This window comes from Danio rerio, chromosome 7 (genome assembly GCF_052040795.2).
Source record: "Danio rerio strain M-AB ecotype USA chromosome 7, GRCz13ab, whole genome shotgun sequence".
Lineage (NCBI taxonomy): Eukaryota > Metazoa > Chordata > Actinopteri > Cypriniformes > Danionidae > Danio > Danio rerio.
In genome coordinates this window covers 17691341-17714719 of record NC_141027.1, presented here as the reverse complement: position 1 = coordinate 17714719, position 23379 = coordinate 17691341, and the positions used below count along the sequence as shown (strand labels likewise).

The 23379-nt window shown below is 33.7% G+C and overlaps 3 protein-coding genes and 1 pseudogene across 8 annotated transcripts in view; all 4 read left to right on the top strand.

Moving 5' to 3' along the window:
• Positions 1–23379, top strand: part of nitr5 (novel immune-type receptor 5) — a 44254-nt gene that overhangs the window by 5467 nt on the left and 15408 nt on the right. The gene's annotated exons all lie outside the window — the stretch shown is intronic.
• Positions 5682–8795, top strand: nitr6a (novel immune-type receptor 6a; the record flags this gene model as incomplete). The annotated part of the gene is given in 6 exon segments (NM_199130.3): positions 5682–5797; positions 5897–6250; positions 6332–6406; positions 6867–6992; positions 7103–7134; positions 8118–8795. Coding segments are annotated over 6 exon segments (750 nt in total). The 3' UTR covers positions 8247–8795.
• Positions 16592–16855, top strand: si:busm1-105l16.13 (annotated as a pseudogene).
• Positions 17702–22053, top strand: nitr4a (novel immune-type receptor 4a). 6 transcript variants are annotated; one of them, NM_131657.1, is given in 6 exon segments: positions 17770–17818; positions 17899–18252; positions 18641–18922; positions 20429–20539; positions 20702–20751; positions 20841–20951. In NM_131657.1, coding segments are annotated over 6 exon segments (957 nt in total).

The following is a 23379-nucleotide window of genomic DNA, read 5'->3' as shown; positions in this document are numbered from 1 at the left end:
GGTTAAAATATTTTATAACTGTGACTGCTTCATGACAAAAATGTTTCAGGTTGCATTATTCATAATGATTTATCAGTATCATAAATTTGGTTGCCAATTCCAAAATTAGCTAAATGTGAATTATTTGTCTTGTAACTTAAAACAGACATCAAGGCATTTCTGTTTGTGTATTGGATTCTAATGCTGTCTGCTGCTTTCCTAAAAAAAATCTGTAATTTTACGGTTTATTATCAGCAGCTGGGGTGCCAGAAAAAAAAAGTAAAAAAACAGCTAAATTACAGAAGTTTACGGTAAAATAACTGACATTAAATAACAGAAATGCCCTTAAATTTCAACTTCTGGTAATTTTTTGTAATTCAATTGCTGTTATTTATAGTAAAAGTCTGTAATTTAACAGACGTTATTTTAATTTTTTCAAGGACCCCAGCTGAAAAACCATAAAATTCTTGATTTTTTTTTACAATGTATAATTAAGCTTCTTTTATTTATACAAGATTATATAAGATTTTTTATATAAAGAGAAAATAGGGAATATAAAATTAAAATATTTTCACACATATAAGAAAATGACAGATCTTAAAATAAAAAAAAATTAATTCATGAACCTGTTAAATATTTATAATAAAGAAACTCTAATTATTTCATAGCTGAATGTTAATAACAACTGATAATGTTACAGAATAAAATTTATGGCTATTTGAGTAAAATACCAACTTGACCAAAATAAAACTCAAAATTGATCCACACTTTTTATTTCTTCATTCTGTTTTGCAAAACATCACATTATCTTACACGCTTTTATTTGAATCTCCCAAAACCTCCACATTTGTGGCATCAACATCTACAGTATCAGATGAACAGAGAGAGTTCTTCCTAAAAAGATCCATCTTCACTTGAATTATTTTACAGTCATCATTTTTTTTCCTCTTCACACATTTAAAAAGCACTGTGCCGTATTAGTCTTACCAAAAAATAAATCTTATCTAATCTAAACTAACCAATCACCTGCAAAGCAAAGACATGGTGACGACAATATGTAATACAATGTATGCAATACAATATGTCTAATGAATAATTACAAATCCAAATCAAATATAAATGATGAACAATTAATAAAATAATCATACAATAGTACATTAAATGTAGAAATTGATTTATTTCACTGTAGTATTTGGCAGCCTTGATCCTTCCAGCATCATTAACATTTTAATGATGTTAAAAAGAACATGAGTAAAAGGTAGACCAATATTGCATTGGCTTTTAAAGATTGCTGTTCTCCATCAATAGTATTCTTTTATATCATTACCCATATTGTTGTATGGACCTCACTGTTGATATGTTGTAAGATATTTGAATGGCAGTATGCATAATAAAACAACATGCATAAGTTTACGCATAACAGTGTTCGGGAGTAAAACAATAGTTAACTATAAAACCATTTTGATGACTTCTTTCTTCACTTCTTTCTCAAACTAAGCTCTTAAAGGTGATTAATTGCCATATACTGGATAAAAAAAGTTTTAGGAGCTGCTATTTTGTAGCCATGTAACTCTGCTTGAATGTGATATAGATGAGTCATTCCTTTTTTGTAGTAATTTGCAACATTTAAAAAGAAAAATTCTAAAAATATATATTCTGTAGAGTTTTAGAACAAGTAAAAAATATGGCCCAAATCTAATTAAATTTTACACCTACAACCTTCCCATTGGCCTTTGAAACAGAGTGTGAAGGGGAAGAGCTTCAAAATCTACCTGCACATGTAACCCCACCGGTCCTAACCCACTCTGAGCTAGTATCGAACCGGCGACCTTCCGCATGGGAGTCAGGTTACAGACCATGGCCTTTAGCATCTGTCGCTAGAGTAGCTTTAGAGGTCAGAGGAGTGAGGTTTACCTGCACAGCACTCACTAGCTTCATGGCCTCCGTTACACACACATCATCATATGTCATTGCGAGCTCTTACTTAATTTGAGATCGACGATTGCGACTGCTGTAGTTACTCCAGTTGTGTTATTTTTGGTATTCATCTTCAGGAAATCACTGAAGGGAACAATATCATGTTATCGTAATGATATAATGTGGCAATAAGATCATAAGTGTACTGTGTATTTACACAGTGGCCTTAGTCATCTACGTAAACACAAGAAAACAACATTAACGATATCTTGGAGCCAATAGCTAGACTGTACAATAGGGCCTATAAGATCCACAACAGACTTTCTGGATGGACACATCTCTGTTTTGCTCTATCACTTTCTAAAGCTTTAACATTTCAAAACTACATTATGAACACAGGTATCAAACTGTACTATCAAATTTTAAATAGCTCTACCTCAGCAGCCTTTTGTGCATTGGTACCAAAACTCAACACAAGGACTGATCGTTCCACCAGATCTGTAACAAATTGATGTTTGCCAGTACCGGCTTTTAAAAACTTATGGACAGTTATCTTTCTTTTATGTTTTCACAAGAGCCTAGAATGAGATCCCACAACATCTCAAAACAATCCCGACACTGAGACTTTTTAAAAAATCCCATGCTTGTCATCTGATGGTCAACTATTGCTGTAGCCACTGAGATAGTAGCCTGCTTTTCTTTATTTTATATGTTTGGTGATTGCTTGTACTGTGTTGATGGATGAGATGTCTGTCTGTTTTTATGTTCTGCAGAGCAGGAACCTGCTAAAAACAGCATTCATGCTGAGTCAGGCCTGATTATCTTTTAATCCTTTCCTGTTTAAAAATTATAAATAAATAAATAAATAAATAAACATATAGTCAGTGAAACACTTTTCAGTGTTTATTTAACTCATTTGGTCATCGTCTGTTTCTTTTAAAGTCTTTAAATTTAATATCAAGCCTAGGAGGGTAAACACTTAATTTAATTCAGGGGGCATATAATTTAATAAATATAATTCAATAATTCATATAAAGCATAAAATCTAATAAATATTAACATATTAATTACATAAAATTAACTGCTGCACTGGAAAAAATATTTAGCTCAGCCTTGCATGCTTAATTTGGTCAAGAAATAATATTCATCCTAAAACATGAAATAAATGTTATAGAAAGCCAAAATTTTACTTTCTCAAGCATCAACATATTGTTACAACACCAACTTATGTATTTTTGATTGTATTGCGGAAAATGACTTTTCAGAACGAGAAGGTTCTATCTGCATTTACCATGTTTTTTTTTACTCCAATTTGCAAATGTAAAAGAACTTTGATCATTTACACTTAGAGAACCCTTAGGGTCTCTGTCATGTTAATGTATGAAAGAGAACTGTACACATTGTTTGCTATATGGAATGCAAAAACTTTGAAGCTCAATATCTCAAAATCTTTCAGAACTCAGATAGAACCTTATAATTCTAAGGTGATGAAATGTTAAATCTTAAAGGAAAGATAAAAGCAGGAGTTACGTGAGTAAAATGATGAGAGAGGACCAGGCCTGGCAAGTAGGTTTTGCTGCAGCCTGGAGAGGGATTTACGTCGTTAGTAGTTTGGGTTTACGGTTGGTGTTGTAGGTGTAGTAGACATTAATAAAACACAAAAGGTTGATGTGAGGTTGCAAAATATTTTTTAATTAATAGCGTCTGTATTTTGTGATTCACAACTGTTATTTTATTTATTTAGAGTTGTGAATTCCATTATATGGCGATGGAGCTGTGGGTAGCATGATCAACTCACAGCAAGAAGGTCGCTGGTTCGAGCCTCGGCTGGGTCAGTTGGCATTTCTATGTGGAGTTTTTATGTTCTCCCCATGTTTTTGTGGGTTTCCTCCGGGTGCTCCGGTTTCCCCCACTGTCCGAAAACATGCGCTATAGGTGAATTGGGTAAGCTAAAATTGACCGTAGTGTATGTGTGTGAATGAGTGTGTATGGATGTTCCCAGTGATGGGTTGCAGCTGGAGGGGCATCCGCTGTTTAAAACATATGCTGGATAAGTGGGCGGTTCATTCCGCTGTGGCGACCCCAGAATAATAAAGAGACTAAGCCGAAAAAAAAAGAATAAATGAATGTTGATCTCTGCTCTGCCGGTTCTTGAAAATTCAACTCTACACTTTAACATAGTGACTTTCATTGACATTTTAGTAGTTTGGAAATAATATAATGTACAATACATAAAATATAGAGAAATATTTTAAAAATAGCAGAAAATGTACTGGCAGTTAATTACAAGGTTTTTTGCCATGTTATACAACATTAACCCAGACAATATATCCCTTTGAACTATTAAAAATGTTTATAAAATTCACTTTTTAGAAATTTTCAAGGTTAAAAGTTGTTGGAAAACTGCTAATTTGTGGATTTTTTTTGTGTGAGTTTAGGGTTTGTGTAGATGTAGACATTCATAAAACAATCGGTTGGACTCTTGTGCAACTTAAACGAGACATTAAATAAATGAAAACTCCAGGAGGTTTGTTCATCCCACTTGAAGCTAAATTTGAAGCTGACTCTGATCTCCGTTTATACCCTTCTCAGGCCTGAATGTTTGAGTTTACCTTTAAGTTTCTGTTAAGGGTATTTATGTTTATTATTAAAATTATTAAAGGTTAGCCGCTTTCCCACCTTCACCATTCATTGAACCACAAGCTTAAACCTGTGTTACATCGCTTTGTGTTTAACAAATTTTTCTATCAAGCTTAGAAGAGGTTAATGTTAGTGCAACAGCATTTGTTCATTTCCCCTTAACATGTTTTATCAAATATCATAACTTTCCTTGCCCCCTAAAAATTGCATTTCTTTATTTCTGGTCACATAGAACATCTTTCAGAAAGGGCTAACAGTGTGTATTTTTTCTCCCCTGCTTATGTCTGTTCTGCAATCCAATCAGTTTCCAATGGAAGAAATCATGCACCACCACTACATTTTTACCCCTCAAGTGGATGTATGTCATGACAGAGGAAAAAGGACAATCTTTTGCTTCTTTGTGACCTTAAGAAAAGGGGGATTTTTGAAACCACTTTCAGTGTATGTACATGATGGTGGCTGACCCGAGGTGTGCACGTGCTCATGATTTCTTATTAACTTGCAAATTACATACAAGTTTAATAATCAAAAAATGTACAGAAAATTGTAAGCATAACATTTTACTAAATATAAAAAAAAATATTTACACAAGGTAAATGCAAGGTAATATTTTAAAGCATTTTTACAAACTCTGTCTCTTGTAATGTACAAAAGTAGGTTTGAACTCAGGCTAAAATGACATTTAACAAGTCCAGAAAATGTGCATGTGGTTTCTAACACAAAAAAACATGACCTTTTGGGCTCTTTTATTTGACTTCCTTTCATCTAGCAGCCAGATTGACTGCAGTTTTAAGTGGTTTGTCTCCTCTTTGTGTTTAGTTCCCCTTAGTGGTGTAACTTATGTTTGTTATACACTGTCAGTAGCTTTTCAGAATCCTAGATTCCACATAAGATATTAGCAAAAAGGACAATAACACTTCAACTGTAATGGCATGTAGAAACATATTAAAGTAAATTTGTTTGAACACAAACACACACACACACACACACACACACACACACACACACACACACACACACACACACGTTTAATAGATCTGGTATCAGATAACAAAGCCACATTATTTCCTCCTGCTAGAAATGATGTTGTTTTTTGCGGTCAGTTGCAAAGAGTTTTTTAGCTTTGCTCAAAACAGACTTATTCTAGTCCGTCTTGGTTTGAAAGTGACCAATCATGTCACATGCAAGTCTTCTAAAGAGGATTTTCCCACATCCATTGCTTTAGACATGATCTTTTGGTTCATTTTGATGTGTTGGGCACGTAAGTATAGCTTTTTTATTTCTCTTTTGACTGTTTAAACATACTTCTTTACTGTTCATACATCATTTTAATTGTTGAAATCTAACTGATTTGTTGTAGCTGGAGCCCAGTCTAACCACAGTGCTGAAATTGTCTCATTACAAACATTTAAGCTGGGAGATGATGTTATCATCAAATGCTTCTCTACAAAAATTAGTTTGGGCAACACATTGGTTTGGTATAAACAGAAAACTGGACAGATCCCAAGGGCAATCACAATATCATACATTCAACTGAATAAAGTCATATTTGAAGATGAATTTAAAGATGGAAGATTCAGTATTTTACCAAGTGAAGACTCTTTTCACCTCAACATAACAGCTGCCACCAAGCAGGACACTGGCATATACTACTGCGGCACGGTGTTCTTGAATTTAATAGAGTTTATCTCTGGAGCACATCTGATGCTACAAGGTAAAATATATTCAGTCTACTATTTTGTGAGGAAATAGGCTATTTTAACCATATAACATCATATATTTTGCTTTTTCCAAGGAACTGAGTATGTAGACGTCAACATGACTTATGGAAAGATGCCAGCTGGGAATGGAACCCCTGTTAAAAATGCTGGTAATTCTTTTAAGTGCTATAATTCAGTAAACAATGTGGCCTTTATAGCTGTAGTTCAAGATAATGATTTATACGCCTAAGCCACACTTAATAAAATAAATCCTTTAATTGGATAATAATATCAAACAAGATGTATACAAAAAAGGACTGCAATTTTCTGAGCTAATTTTTCTTCTGATTTTTGTTTTTTAGTTGGTTAATAAACTACTTTACAACTCATTTAAAAAATCATTTGCATTTGAATCAGTATTAATATTTTATTTTACTATGGTTTAATATTTTATGTAATGCACTAATTTTTATATACTTAGACATTCGCTTAAGTGGTCAAGTCAGTTTTGAATTAAAGAATCTGCACATCACATTAATAAAAAGAAATTCAAAGTCTGGCAATACATTGTTTTTAAAGAACTGTTCTTTTTATTTTTAACATTCTTTGATTCATTTTCCTCCATTTCAGATGACATTTTCCAAAAAGAATGGCATCCTGTGTTACTTTGCTTGATATTCTCCAATGTTGTTTTTGTGGTGGTAACTATCATAATTCTTGCTGATCGCTGCATACACTGGAGAAAAAGGCACAGAGGTAAAAACTATATACACACAATATAATATCAAAATAAGCAGTACTTTTGAATAATTAATCACAAATGTCTGACACATTTTAACAAAAATATTCTGCACATTTTATTAAAGGACTTGAAATGGTTGCATCTCCATCATGTGAGGTAACGTGTTGTCTCTATTTTCATGACAAACATATATACATAAAGTAAAGTCCTTGCAACAAAGGGATGGATCATATATCAAAGATCACCCACCCTTCTAACACAAATTAAAATGCTTGTAGAAGGTCTCATAATCTGGATCACCTAAGCAGACAAAGTAATTATAGAATAAATAATGAAATAAAAAAACAAAAACAAATCAACATACAATATGTACAGAATTGCTGTATAATGTACAGTATTACTGGCAGTTTTGTTTGCCAGTAATACTGTAAAATATTCAAGTGCACTGTAAATGACCAATTACAACTGTGTTGTAATTTTAGAGCATAATTGTAATTAATAATTTACAGGGCACTTGTAGATTTTACAGTATTACTGGCAACCATAATTGTCAGTAATACTGTAAGTTTTACAGCATTTTAGCAGTGTAGTTTTGTGAAACTCTAGCAATTTAGTCTATCTGCAAAAAATATTGTGAATGGTTTCTAAATATTGTTAAAATCAGGCAATTTGTTGCTTAGTGTAAAGCTCAGTTATTCTACATATGAGGTCATTTATTATTATTATTATTATTATCATCATCATTATTATTATCATCATTATTATTATTATTATTATTATCATTATTATTTAAATATTAAATCGGGTAAAACTTTGAAATATGTTTTAATTATTTATGGCTGGTTAATGCAGTATTAACAATCAGTAATAATAAGAAATGATCAACAAGTAAGTTGCTGCACCTTTGTTGATGTTGATGAACTAAAGAACTGGTTCATGTTTGCTGAGGTCCAAAAAATAATATTTTCTAATGCATATAATAATTTTTAATTAGAAAAGAAATGGAATCTTATATTAAAGTGCTATTATTATTATACTGTTATAAGCCAATGAATATTACAACATGTATAAAATGTGATTTGTCTCTCAAATAGATTATATTATATATTAAAATGTTTTATTTTATTGTATTTTTTCAGATTAGAGATTCAGATGTGAATTATACAGCTGTGAGTTTTGCCTCTGTTCCTCCGGCAAGAAGATCAAACAACATACAAAAGGCTGAATACAGTGAAGTGAATTTAAAGTCAAGAGATTACATGATTTAACAAAACAATTGTTTTAATATTTCTTTTAAAATCAGCTTGCCTCACAAATTTAGATATTGATTTTTAATTGTGTGTTCTGCTGTATATAGAAGTATATAGTTTTTTTAAATGTAAACTCTGTTTAAACAATCACAATTTGAGGCTGTAATGATATATATTCTACAGTATGAAGTTACTGTCACAGTGACTACTGCGTGACATAAATTATACACTTAAACTGCAGTTTTATCTGCATCTCGAATTGCAAAATTAGTGAAATTTGTATTAGTCGTCTTGTAAGTAAAATTTACATACATAGTTGCCTTCATGTTATAACATGGACGTGAATGTCAATATCAACTGTTAACATGTTATACAATATAATTCATGGCTATTTAAGTAAAATAACAACTTGACCAAAATGAAACTATAAATTCACCCTGACTTTTAATTTCTTTTCAGTTTTTTATTATTCATTTTTTATTTATTTTTTTATAATTTGTTCTACAGTTTGGTCTAGAACATGTGCATGTGGTTTCTAAAACAAAAAACATGACCTGTTTGACTCTATAAATTGCTGTTCTTTCATCTAGCAGCCATATCAACTAGTTTTACTTGGTCTGACTGTCTAACTTATGTTTGAGTAAAATCCAAAATTCCACTAATGAGATCACACACACACACACACACACACACACACACACACACACACACACACACACACACACACACACACACACACAGTAAGGTACACCTTACTAGTGCTGTTGGATCCCTTTTTGCCTTCAGAACTGCCTCAATATTTTGTGGCATAGATTTAACAAGGTACTGGAAATATTCCTCAGAGATTTTGGTCCATATTGACTTGACAGCGTCACGCAGATGCTGCAGATTTGTCGGCTGCACATCCATGATGCGAATCTCACATTCCCACACATCCCAAAGGTGCTCTATTGGATTGAGAACTGGTGACTGTGGAGGCCATTTGAGTACAGTGAACTCATTGTCATGGTCAAGAAACCAGTCTGAGATGATTCACGCTTTATGACCTGGTGCATTATCTTGCTGGAAGTAGCCATCAGAAGATGGGTGCACTGGCCATAAAGGGATGGACATGGTCGGCAAACCATGAGTTACTGTTGCCTTTCTATCAGCTCAAACCAGTCTGGCATCAACAAGGCATTTGTGCCCAAAGAACTGCCGCTCACTGGATATTTTGTCTTTTTCGAACCATTCTCTGTGAACCCTGCAGATGATTGTGGGTGAAAATTTCAGCAGTTTCTAACCATTTCACCATTAAAGTCACTTAAATCCCCTTCCTTCCCCATTTTAATGCTTTTGAACTGCAGCAGATTGACCATGTCTACATGCCTAAATGCATTGAGTTGCTGCCCTGTGATTGGCTGCTTAGAAATTTGCATTAACGAGCAGTTGCACATGTATATATATATATATACAGGGCTCAACAATTTAATTTGTCTGCGACTATTTGTCATTTGCATGCATTTTAATTTTGTGGTTTTAAGTCTTTAAACACTACCTTGTCTGTGATGTCGTAAACACCATATTGCTTTAAGGTTCCTCTTATCTGATTTGATGTTTTGAGCATGCAATTTTTTTTTCCATAACCTGGTAACAGCCAGTACATAGAAGAAACAGCAATATGGCGACAACATCAAAATATAAGGCTAAAAGAAAATGTCTGTTTCTAATGTCTTGGAAGCAGACATTTACATGTGAACAACGTGACAAAAAAAATTAAGTGATGTTTTGCACAGTTTGCCATCAGTTTGACAAGTCAGCCCACCTTTTGTTAAATAATTTCGAACTGTAATAAAAAACCTCCACATTTTTCATACTACTCTTTTTGTTTGCATAACATTTTAATAATTTTTTTAAAGTATTAAAATTGTAGATTTACAGACTTTATTTTTGACACATTATTTAAAATATGTGGCTAAAATATAGCTATTAACTTCCCTTTGTTTTTTGGTGGGGCCAGTGAAAATTATGGCAGGGCAAGTAAAAATCTGAACCACTGGCCCGATCAGACCAGTACAAAAAATCCTTAGCGTTGAACCCTGATATATATATATATAAATCTTAGTGGAGTACTTTTGCTATTAATATAATTAAAAAAGGAAGTATTTTTTATCTTAATAAAACATGGAAAATAGTGTGGTGATTTACTTATTTTTGTATTTAAGCAAGTTGCATGTGCTCACACACACACACATGCTTGCACACGTGTTGTTTATGCAAGGCATTTGTCATGTGATGCTAAACCCATATTATTTCCCCCTGATAAACTGATCAAAGTGTGTTTTTTTGTGGTCAGCTGCACAGAATGTCTTAGCTTGCACATCAGTTTAGTTTTGTGGTATTTATTCAAAGCATTAGCAGACCCTCAGTTGTTTCCCTTTCAGCATGTGTTGTGCTGACCTGATTCATGTTGTATGTTGTTGTGCCACCAATGACCTTTTGCGAAAGAAAGAAAAAAAAAAAACAGGCCTACACAGAGGCAGGAGAAAACTGAGAGATGCATTTAATCAAAACCAGTATGCACACAAACAAACAACAACTAACAGCAGGATCACTTTCAGTATACAATACTCATTCTTTGCTATTTCATTATAGTTTTGAAATATTTTTATTTGAAAGGCTCTATAATGACAGGAAGTGCAATTTTGTACTGTTTGCTGGTATTTTAATGTAAAACTTTTGTCTTTGTTCATTCAAGTGACATCAGCTATGGATACTTAAAGCTATAATTCATCCAAAACTCAAGATTCTGTCATCGTCTACTCAGCCTTAATTTGTTCCAAACCAATTTAGTTCTTCTGTTGAACACAAAATAAATTATTTTGACGAAGGTTGCAAACCTGCTGTAACTATAAACTTCCATAGTATTTGTTTTTCCTACTATGGATGTCAATGGTTTCAGGTTTTCAGCTTTCAGTCTTGTAAATATTATCTTTTATGTTCTACAGATTAAAGAAATGAATAATGGTTAGAAAATTCACACTTATTCAAAGATCTGTCATTATGTTCTCGTCCTCATGTTATTCAAACAGTTTTAGTTTCTGTTGACCTCCTTTTTGTCCAACTGTTTATCATAAACATTCTTCTAAATCTCTTGTTTGGCGAATGATCACAATGCAACCAAATCCAGAAAAAAAAAAAACATTTTGGAAAAATGTGATAAAATCTAAATCAGAGAAGTGCTGTAATTATTCATTAGGCAAAAATATAAATGCAAATCTTTATGTTTTTGCTTCTATTTTTCATGAGCTGAATTCAAAGATCTAAACTCTTTCTATGTACACACAGGTTGTTCATATATTTTGCTACAGTATATCTGTATTAGTGAGCCCTTCTGCTTTGCAGACATAATTATCCACTTCACAGATGTAACATATTAAGATGCTGATTAGGCAGCATGATTATTACACAGATGTACCTTAAAAGTGTGGCTCACATAATGTTTTTTTCTTCTTTTTCTTATTTAATAATCCTAAACAAGTGTAACTAGTCAGACTATGTTCACACCTACATGGGTATTTAGATAAACTGGGTTTTCCCTGCTTTAATTTTTTTCTTCAAGTAATCTTTGTCCAGATGACAATGCAACAACACACTGTGATGCATGGACACGTCAAACCAACAGGAGGCGATAATGACACTTTTATGTTGCATTCACGTCAAATTAGGAATTTTTATTTGATTTATTAATTTTCGAACAATTTTCATTAACAAAAAATACATTTCAACATAGTCGAAAATGGAGTGGGATGAAGCACAAGCTTATTATTTTCCCACCCCATAACCACATACATCATTTGTCTATTCCTTAAACTTATTTCTTCTTTTACTGATCTCTTTTTTTACATGAGACATATTTTATCCTTTTGGCATCTTTGACAGATTAAATGTTTGATCCCATTTGTGCCTTTGCATTTTGTAACATACACCCAAAGGGAAAAAAAAACATAGTTCAACATAGAAAAGAAAAATATATATATATACAATATAAATATTGAAGTCAAAATTATATAAATAATATTCAGTAAATAATATTTCACTAGATTTTTTTAAGACACTTCTATACAGCTTAAAGTAACATTTAAAGGCTTGACTTGGTTAATTAGGGTAGCTAGGCAGGTTAGGGTAATTAGGCAAGTTATTGTATAACGATAGTTTGTTCTCTAATCTATCGAAAAAAAAATTTAGCTTAAAGAGGCTATTAATTTTGTCCTTAAAATGGTGTTAAAAAAATGTTACTGCTTAAAGTTATACTGCTTTTATTCTAGCCGAAATTAAACAAATAAGACTTTTTCCAGAAAAAAAAAATAGTATCAGTCATACTGTGAAAATTTTGTTGCACTGATAGACATAATTTGGGAAATATTTAAAAAAGAAAAAAAAATTTAAAGGGGGGCTAATAATTCTGACTTCAACTGTATATACACACACACACACACACACACACACACACACACACACACACACACACACACACACACACACACACACACACACACACACACACATATATATATAACTTTATATATAAATTATTATATAATTATAATTATTTATAATTTTATATAACATTAAACTGTTCCATGGTTTTACTCCACAGAAAGACATACACAAACTGTTTTAAAGTTGTTCTTGTTTTCAGCCTCCTAAAATTTTGTTCTTCTCTGAGATTATATTCCCCTTGTCATACTTCAAAAAACTTTTTTATGTGTTTTGGAAGTACTTTATTCCTAGCTTTAAACATAAATTGTGCTGTTTTAAATGTAACCAAATCATCGAATTTAAGTATTTTTAATAAAAAAAAATAAAGGATTTGTTTGCTTTAATTACCCACACCTTCTATCAGTCTAATTACTTTTTCTGCATTGTACTTACGGATCGTAAATTAGATTTATATGTATTCCCCCAAATTTTAACACAATACCTCATATATGGCAACATAAGTGTGTTATATAATATTGATTTATTGTGCAGGATAAATCTTTCTTTATACACTACTGCAACAGTTTTTTTATTTTTTTTTTACTAATTTTGAGATCAAATTATTTATTTGTGATTTCCAACTAATTTTATGATCCAGTACAACACCAAGAAACCTAATTGCATTTACTCTTTCTATAACTTCATTATCAATATGTAAATCTTTATTATGACTACTTTTTAATTTTCCAAATAACATAACCTTTGCAATAACCATGCAAATTAAATATTTGCTTGAGTAAATTACATAATATTCAATGCAAATGTGAGAACAGAGGCAGATTGTAATCCCATAGACAAATAACATGAAATAGGCTAGGCAAGGCAAGTTTATTTATATAGCACATTTCATACACAATGGTAAATGAAAGTGTTTTACATAAACTGGAATAAAAGAAACAAGAAACTAAAAGTAAATAAGAGATTTAAAAACAATTAAAACAAAAAAAAACTGATATAAATGTGTAAACAAGTTATAAAGTAATGAAAGTATTTATTCAGTAAAGGCAAATGTGTTTGCCATGCTTGGCCAAGAATGTGTTTAATTTTGCTTCATTTGCGTCTTTAGTGTTTGGTGTGAACCCAGCCATCTTGACCAATCATGAAGCAGAAAACTGATGTCATGAGGCGAAAACACACAGTAATTTAAAAAAATCTTAACGTCTTAAAGTATCGGTCTCAGCAACCTGACATTGCATTTTCTTGTGGACAAACAGTAAAACAGTGTGGAAAAAAGTGTGGTTTAGAAAATACCCATGTTTGTGTGGACAGACTGCACAAATATGATCCCCATTTCTCAGTCATATGCAATGCAGTATTCTGGGGCATTGTGGATTGATGAGTTGTAGACCGGGGGTGGGGGTTTGGGGGTGGTGGTTATGAGTGATTGCAGACTGAATGACAATAAAAGGCAGCATGAAGTTGAAATTCTGACTGCATGAATGTCTACCGGAGCTGCTGCCCATGAATTGAATGCTACTTCCTTAACTATAAGCCATGTCAAAAGCATGTCAGATAATTTGGCAGTCATTCAACTGGAGTTACAACTGCAGATCATGTGTAACCACACCAGCTCATTACCTCCACATTTGAGGTTTAGGCAACTACGTAAATAAATAACCACAATTGTGCTGCATTTTTGCATTACGGTTGTAATTATTGATTTACAGTGCGCTGTGAAAATTTACAGTCTTACTGTCAAACTAAATTGGCAGTGAGTTACTTTAAACTTTAATTTTTTTACAGTGCAGTTATGTAAACCTTATTCAGGTTTTCTTTGTAAAACGTAATGGAGATGCATTTTCTGATGTGTCTCAAAACGATTTTTAAAAATGTTTTATAACACCTTAAAAAGCAGGTCCTCTTTTTTATATATATATATATATTTAATCAGTAACCTTGCAGAAACCCTGTGTAAAAATGTACAAATAATGCCACACTAGCCTTCATGTCAGTGTTCTCATCAGTCATCATGCAAGTCAATATTTGACTTTGACATTAAAATGTTAAAAAAAAAAAAACATGTGGAGGTAAGCGTGATTGAACACCCAATAAGGGGGGAGAGCATGCTAGGAGCACAGCGGCTGATCAGCAGGTCAATCAGAAATGATAAATAACACCTGTCTTTCTAGTTATTGGGCCGGAGAGACTCCCTTCATAAGGAGAAGGGGAGGAGCAGTCGGGAGAGGAGAGAGTACACACACACACACAAACCCTGCTACATGTGTGGTGGCATTGAAAATTAATAAACAGTTTGCTTACCTGAATCGCCGACCCTGTCTTCTTCTTCCCTCAACAACAACGAACTTTACTACAAAAACTAAAACAAAAGAATTTAAATGCTAAATTTAAGTGCTAAATTCAGCACCACGGAGAGGGACAGTATTTTGCAAATGCAGCAAAATCTTCAAGTTCAAATTATTAAAATCATCAATAAATGGAGTCATCATTTACTCTCCTTTTATTTGTCAAAAATCAGTTTGAGTTCCTGTTTTTGTGCTTAACGCAAGAAGTTCTTTTGGAAAATGTTGGAAAACCTAAAACTATTGACATCCATAGTTTTTGTTTTGTTTTTATACAAATTAATGATTACCGGTTTCTTCAAAATGTCATATTTTGCAAGGAAAAAATAAAATCTTAAAGGTTTGGAACGACTCGAGAGTGAGTATAAATACATAAATACATATCACATACAGTTTCACATGTGACTTCTACATTGGTTTAGATTCATTATATTGGTTTCTATATTGGCGTAAAGATTAATTCATTGTTTTAAGTCTCATGTAAGCAATCTCCTACCTGTATATACCTGTATATGTTTATACAACAGTTCTGTCTGGTTCTTGAATATGATTGGCTGATAGCCGTGTGATATTCCGCCTGTAACAGCACTCATACAGCCTCTTAAATCTTCACCCTTGTGTATTACTCCGCCCACATACAGCAACAAGCAGATTACACTCTACAGTTTGACAAATATTTCTGCTGTTGGTCAACAATGTACTTTTGAGGCTTTTATAGTAAAGAATGTAGTTGTTTAAATTGCAATTATGCAGTTTATTTATAAAGACAGTGCTTATTTTAAGAAATGTATAATTTCCAACCCAAGCTTATTCTGAAATCGTAGTCCCGCGAACGTTTCTGGAGACAGCGGATTACGTCCCAGGTTTTTTTTTTTCAAGCGAACGCGGCGGGGCGGTGTGACGCTGTTCCCTTTCGCGCTTGCCTTACCTCCTTGTGGAGGGCTTCCCCGCTGCAACCCGTTTGTCCACACAACTCAGCGTGTACGTCGGCAGGCTCGAGATGCAGAGAGGGGTCAACCACGGCAACTGGTTTCGAGTCAAGCAATCAGGTTAGACAAAAACAGAATCCCAAAAATTAAGTGAATGAGTTTCGTGACAGGTTCAGAACGTGGCAAAATCCGAAAACGCGGTAGAATAAAAAAAATCAGGGCTTTTATTTTTTTGGTTGGCTTTTGTGAACTGTTGCTCGGGTTTAGGGAAGCGAGCGGGCGGGCGGGTCGATCGGTAAAATTGGTTGGGTTCAGGGAAGGAGGAGGGCGAGTCGGCCGATTGGCCGGTTGCGTAGTCAATCGTCCGGTCAGTCGGACAGCGGCCTTCGGCGGGTTCACGCGAGAACAGCGCGGGCGCGAACCGCGCTCGAAAGAGGCGTCTGAGGTGCGAAAAAGCGCGCAACAGCGGCCTCTCGCGAATTCGCGAAAACAAAAACTGCAGCCGTACATACCCGCCGGGACGTATTCCGCAGTCTCCAGAAACGTCCGCGGGACTACGTTTCCACAATGAGCCTGGGTTGATCATTTCTGAGAGACAGTGCGTCGTCTGCTATTCAAACAGAGTTCAAATACAATTCATCCGGGAATTGTTAATACTTATGGAGAAAGCAAAAATGAGTGTGCAGACTCATTTGATACACAGAGCTGTCTCCAGAACCTTGCTAAGATGAATGTTGGTGTGTCTGACGGAGGACTATTCTACTGTTCTGTGATGAGGTTTTATTTGGAAACGGTTGGTCATTGAAGGCAAGTACGCTTTTTATGTGGTTTTTGAGGTGGAATAACAGTTAGACACATGTTTTATGAGTAGGCTTAAGGGTTGTTTAAAGGGCAGGGTTAGAAACAACCGTGTTATTAACATCAGCCTGTCATTGAGCAGTCCAAAGACGGTTGATGTTGTTCATTCACAAGATGGCAACAGATGTTGCTTAAGATCTTAGAGGAAAAAAAATACAGCGTAATTTTAAACTACAGCTGATGAAATCATTATAAAACTGGTAAATTTCTTTCTAAGTCAATCTCTCTCTGTTTTGTATGTTGTAGAGCTGTATTTATACCATAGTGTATTGAGTGAGATGGGACTCTTTGAGTTACTTTTTGGTTGACCATCTGTTTGTTTCTAACAAGTCTCCTGTTTTTGTTACTGCAGACTAGTTCAGTAAAAAGAAAGAAAGAAGAAATGCCCGCATGTGTTTAGCGTTTTTCCTTATCACAAACACAACAGTAATCTGGTAGTGATTGCATTGCTTTGGCTTTTTCAGGGGTTATTTATCGTGATCTCAACAACAGTGAAATATTGGGAAATCTTTGTAGACAGATGGCATTTCATGCCGTTCAGCCTTATAATCCTAAAATGTGAGCAAAATCACTTATTTTGTCATCACTTTAGACATTACACTAGAGTATCATTCAAATCTAGCTCTTTCTTTATGTTGTCCCAGTACAAATGGATTAAGTTAACTTAATTGTTTTAACAAATTTAAGTGAATTGAACATAAAACAATTAAGTTGTCTCAAAACTTAACAATTCAATGTTGGTTCAACTCGTATTAAATAAGTAGTTTGAACAAGCAGTATAAGTCTTTTTTTTTTTTAGTGTAACACATTTGAGGGCAGGGATTTGTGCTGGCAGAGTCACATGATGAGTCACGTACTGTATGTCAGAGAGTAAATGAATGCACTCAGCACAACATGCAGCCAGAAGAATCAAAGACCCAGAAAGAGCATAAAATGAATCACATCATCTACGTGATCATCTTTCTCTTTCATCCTCAAGTCTGTAAGTACAACATACCCAATTCAATCAGTCACTTAGTATTGTTATGGTTAAAAACAACTTTACAGTATTTGTTTTTCCAGCAGGCAAAAATAATTGCACTGTTGATCAAGTGGATGAAGTGTTAGCCACTCAAGAAGGGTACATTGTGTTGTTACCTTGTCTTCTGTTAGAAGATTACTTTCATCGAGTGATATGGTATAAGCAAGTTCTTGGAGAGAAACCTGTCGTAATAGTGTCATCATATCACCACTCTCAACCCAATGAGTTTTCCTCTGACTTTAAAGAAACTCAGCGTTTTCATGCGGTGCGAAAAGCAGACAGTTTCAACCTAACCATCCGTAGGACACTGAAATCCGATTCAGGCACGTATTTTTGTGGCAGTGCCTTTGCCCATGTTGTTTCCTTTGGGACTGGAACAATTCTGTTGGTTAAAGGTGAGTATTTTACTTTTGTTTTTATTTATTGTAACCCTAAAATCTGATTCAGGAATGTATTTCTGTGCCAGTGTCTTTGCAAATGTTCTTTCTTTTGGAACTGGAACAATTCTGTAAGTTAAACTAAAAGTTTTTTAACTTTTATTTGCATTTATTTTAACAAATATTAACACAAAAAGAGGTAAAAAAAAAAATTCTCAGAGCATACAGGTAACTAGAGACATTAGATAAGCTCTTGCATACTTCTTATACAGTTATTAAACGTGAAGCTTAACTGTTTTTAAGATGGATGATTCCATTTATTGTCCCTTGCATTTTTTTTTTTGTACAGGTGCAGACCTTAAACCTGCTGTTATACAACTCCCAGTACATGCTGTTATTAACCCAGGAAGCAATGTGACCCTGCGGTGCTCAGTTGAAAGGAAAACGTGTGATAAAGATGTGCAATCTGTTTACTGGTTCAGACAGAGTTCAAATACAACTCATCAGGGAATTGTTTATACTCATGGAAAAAGCAAAAATGAGTGTGCAGACTCATCTGATACACAGAGCTGTCTCCAGAACCTTGCTAAGATGAGTGTTGATGTGTCTGAAGCTGGACTATACTACTGTTCAGTGGTGACTTGTGATGAGGTTTTATTTGGAAATGGCACAACGTTGGTCATTGAAGGTAAGTAAGCTTTTTTACTGGCTTTCGAGATGGAATAACAGATACATGTTTTGTGGTATGAGTATGTTTAAGGGTTGTTTAAAGTACAGGATTAGAAATAGTGTCAATGTACAAAAACAATGTTATTAATATTATAGATGCATCAATAATGATGTACTGTATATATCCATGTATGTATATACAGTTGAAACCAGAAGTTTACATAGTAACAAGAACCATTACTATTTTTTTTTTAAATGTCTGATGGTAAATCATACTGAATGTTTATTATTTCAGGTCCGTTAGGATTGCCTAAATGATTTGCTAAATGCCAGAATAATGACTTTTTTTATAAAATACTTTTTTTTTTTTGAGAATTTTTTTATTAATTTCTAGACAGTCAAAAGTTTACACACATTTCCTTGGTATTTTTTTTAGCTTTGCTTTTAAACTATAACTTTGGTCAAATGTTTAGGGTATCTTTCCACAAGCTTCTCACAATAGTCTGAAGGAATTTTGGCCCATTCCTCCTGACTGAATTGGTGTAACTGAGTCAGATTTGACATCTCAGTGGACTTTTTTCAGTTTTTTTACAACAACTTGCATTTGTATAATGTTATTATTTTTTATTAGTATTATTTATTATATGCATAATTATATTTGTTTGAATAAAAACAGATTTAGATTAGTCCACCTGTCGGGTTTTGCAGACATATGTTTGTATAACTCACCACACTTCGTTATTATTGTTCATTTATTCATTTGCTGGAAATTAGAACAGAAATTAGAAATAGTTTTGAAACAAATCTTTGCTCTTAACGAAAGAAATTGAATATGTAGGCTAATGGATGTCTTTAGTTAAGTGCGTACAACACCGTTTCCTCTCCACGAAAGTAAAGGAGTAAATAAAGTAAAAGTAAAGTAAAGAGAAAGAGGCCGAATAAAGTAGGCTCGTTCTTTATCCTCGCGCTGCAGATGGTCGGTTTAATTGTTTTCTCGCTAGTGAAGCATTCAGTTGATCCTCTTCGCCATGTAAATAGCAAATGCATCATGGCTTGAAGCAAATGACACTTGAAGAGAATGGGAGATGAGAAACTGTTTGGTTCAATGCACATTATGCTCAAAACACATCCATACCTCATTAAGAGAATAAGCACAACCCTGTTAGACCATGCGCTGGGGCGCAGAGCGTATTTTACCATTTTACCATCGGACACACCCTTAATGCTTTTATGCCATGCACTTTAGACTTTGCGCCTATCGTTAAAATAGAGCCCAATGCCTTTGTTTATTTTGTGAAACAGGTGTTACTTGGCTATCAAAAAGACATTAAAAATCGAATAATTAACAGCATAGAAACAATAAATACTTTGCTCTTTATAATCATACCAATGTATAGATTTGACTTGTGGTAGTGTATTATTTTATTCTGGGAATTACTTTTAATTCTGACTAATGCTATTTACCCCCCTCTAAATAAATACAGATGACTAATTAATTAAAGTTGCTTTTTTCTTCTTCTCCTAGATGGATTTATTAGTGAAAGTATACAGAAATGTATTTTAATTGGCCTCACAGTGCTGTCTGCAGTCAGTCTTACCATCAATATTTTGCTCTCTTTACCATTGAGAAGAAACGGTAATTATTTTATTGCAATCTATCAGTTTAACCTTAATATTAATAATAATAGTAAACATTTTCATCTGTTTATTATTATTAATATTATAGATCTATTCTTAAAAATAGTGAATATTGATTACATAACTCATATGTAACCCATTTTATACTTACTTCAAACAGGTGGAACGCCTCAGCAAATGCAGACTAATGATGATATTACAAGAGTGCAGGTTTGGAGAATCAAATCAGCAAATAGGAGTTAACATAACATGTCATTTAATGTGAATTTACAAACACATTACCTAATTCTTTCTTCTAGTTTCAGAATGCTGATGATGTTAATTATGCGGCCCTGAACCTTTCCTCAAAAAGAGGTCAGAGAAAGATGACCCTAGAGAAGACACCAACACAGACCAATGCTGCAAGATGAGATTTGAAACATTTTAATGCTAATTGTCAGAAGATCACAGACAGCAGTGATACTTTATCAATATTGTAAGTTTGTGTGATAAAATGTGGTATAAAGCAGGTGGGGTATCTGCACTTTTTTCTCTGAGTATTAACATCTAACACTTGTGGCAAACTCATAGTTGGAAGGAAAGTAATGTGCAAAATTATATAAAAGCATAACCACATCCTGTATGTGTTTATATAACAATGGCTGAAAAGTAGGGTGTTTATTCACTTCTGTCAGCTTTACTAACAGGATTTAGGTCAGCATTTTAAATGGGTTATTCATTGTATATGTGTCTCTGGACCACAAACCTAAGTTGCACAGGTATGTTTATGAAATACATTGTGTGGGTCGATTATCAATCTATTATGCCAAAAATGCTGAATATTAAGTAAAAATCATGTTATATTTAGTAAATTTCTATTTAATTTTTGATTACTATTATTGATTGCTGAGAGATTCATAGGACAACTTCAAAGATGATTTTTAATATGAATATTTTTGAATAATATGATTTTTTTTAACCCTCAAGCTCTAATTAGGTCTTGTATATCAGCTTTCAGAAGGTGTAAAAATCTCAATTGTACACTTATTATTGACACTTATAACTGTTCTTGTGCTCACATGTGTTACTTCTGCTACATAAGAATAGATTGAATCATGTATTTCCCACAATCCAATTATCATATTTAACATCTCAGTTTTACTAATTATTCCACCAAACTTCCAACAATTAATCTGTTTTACTTTTGTTCCTATTTTGAGTGAAATTTATATTGAATGAAGCAAACTTCAGAGCAGACTTTCAGAGATTTGAAATCGCCTTTCTTTCAGGTAATTTTTTTTAATTTACTAGTTGAAAACTGGATATCATATCATTTGCTGAAGCATGTAATAATGACAACCTAAAAATAAAGTACTAGTCTCTCTCTCTCTTTCAAAAAAGATAAAAGATATGTGGTAATAGATACAGATTTGTGCTTTTAAGTAAAATGTATAGACATATGCTTTTAAGATACTTATATTTACTGTTTACCCACTCTTTAACTAAAATTCAGAATTAAACCTTTTAAAAATATTTTTGTACCTTTTTTTCTGAGTTTTTGACATGAAATATAGGAAAATAAAGATTTTTTGTATAAAGATTTACAGTAACCTTTTAAAAGCTATACTTTTAGGTACAACAGGCAACTGAAAGTAACAAGTAATTTAATTTATGGTTCTATAATACAACATTCACAGGTAAATTGTAACTGTGGGAGTTGGGGTACAACGGAGGTGTGGGTCCAAATACAGTGTATTCACAACTTGATCAGGCAGGCAATGGTCAAAACAGGAGCAAACGGTATCATGAGGGTAATCCAAAAGTGCATGGTCACAGGCAAAGAGGTCAGTGCAGGCGACAAACAGCATGAACAATAAACAAGGCATGGCAAGGCTAGACAAAAAATAATGCTTGGTAATGTTGGTGAGCAAGACTCAGCAAAGTGTGTGTGTGTGTGTGTGTGTGTGTGTGTGTGTGTGTGTGTGTGTGTGTGTGTGTGTGTGTGTGTGTGAGGTAAATATAAAGAATTATGAGTTACCAGCTGTGTGTGTAATCGGGGAATCAGGAACTGGTGTGTATGTGAGGTCATGATGGTATTTGTAGTCCAGTTAAGTGACAGATGTGTAGTTCATGGTCATGATCATGACATTTCATGTACAAAAGTGTACCTTAAAAGAAAAAAAGATCACCCTGGTGAAAGCTCGTTGCTTTACATTTACATGAAGTCATTTAGCCTATGCTTTTGTCCAATGTGACTTACAATAGAGGAGGTGTTCAGCGATTCTACAAGAAGAGACAATACAAACAAGAAGTGTTAATTATACAAAGAAACTGTGCTTGGATTTGAGAGAGGGAGAGAGAAAGTGCTTCGATAGGTGTTTTTTTTTATTATTTACTGGGGTTCAGTTGTTTTCGGAAGAGGTGGGTTTTAGTTGTCATTTGAGGGTCACCAGTGTATCCGGAGTCCAAGTGCGAATGGAAAGATCATTCCACCAGTGGTTTTGGAAAGTTACCTACAGCCTCTCTGCGATGGCACCACATGGTGGTGCTCACACACTGACTGGAGGCAACTGTAGACCTTCAGGAGCAGATAAAGGTAAGATGGTGCAATGCTTTCATTTGGACACAGCAGTTTTTTTTAATTATTATACTTATTATTCATTTAAATGGTAAAATATTTTTAATTATGCTAGCAGAAGCTATGGAAATATACCTCAAAGAAAGGTGTCAATAGTGTTGTGCATGTGATTAGTTATTAATTGTTATTTGGTCATTAAGCCGTGCATCTCTCTCACTTTATTTTGACAATACATTTTTTTAATGTATACTAAAAACCCGTATATATTGACTTCCATAAAA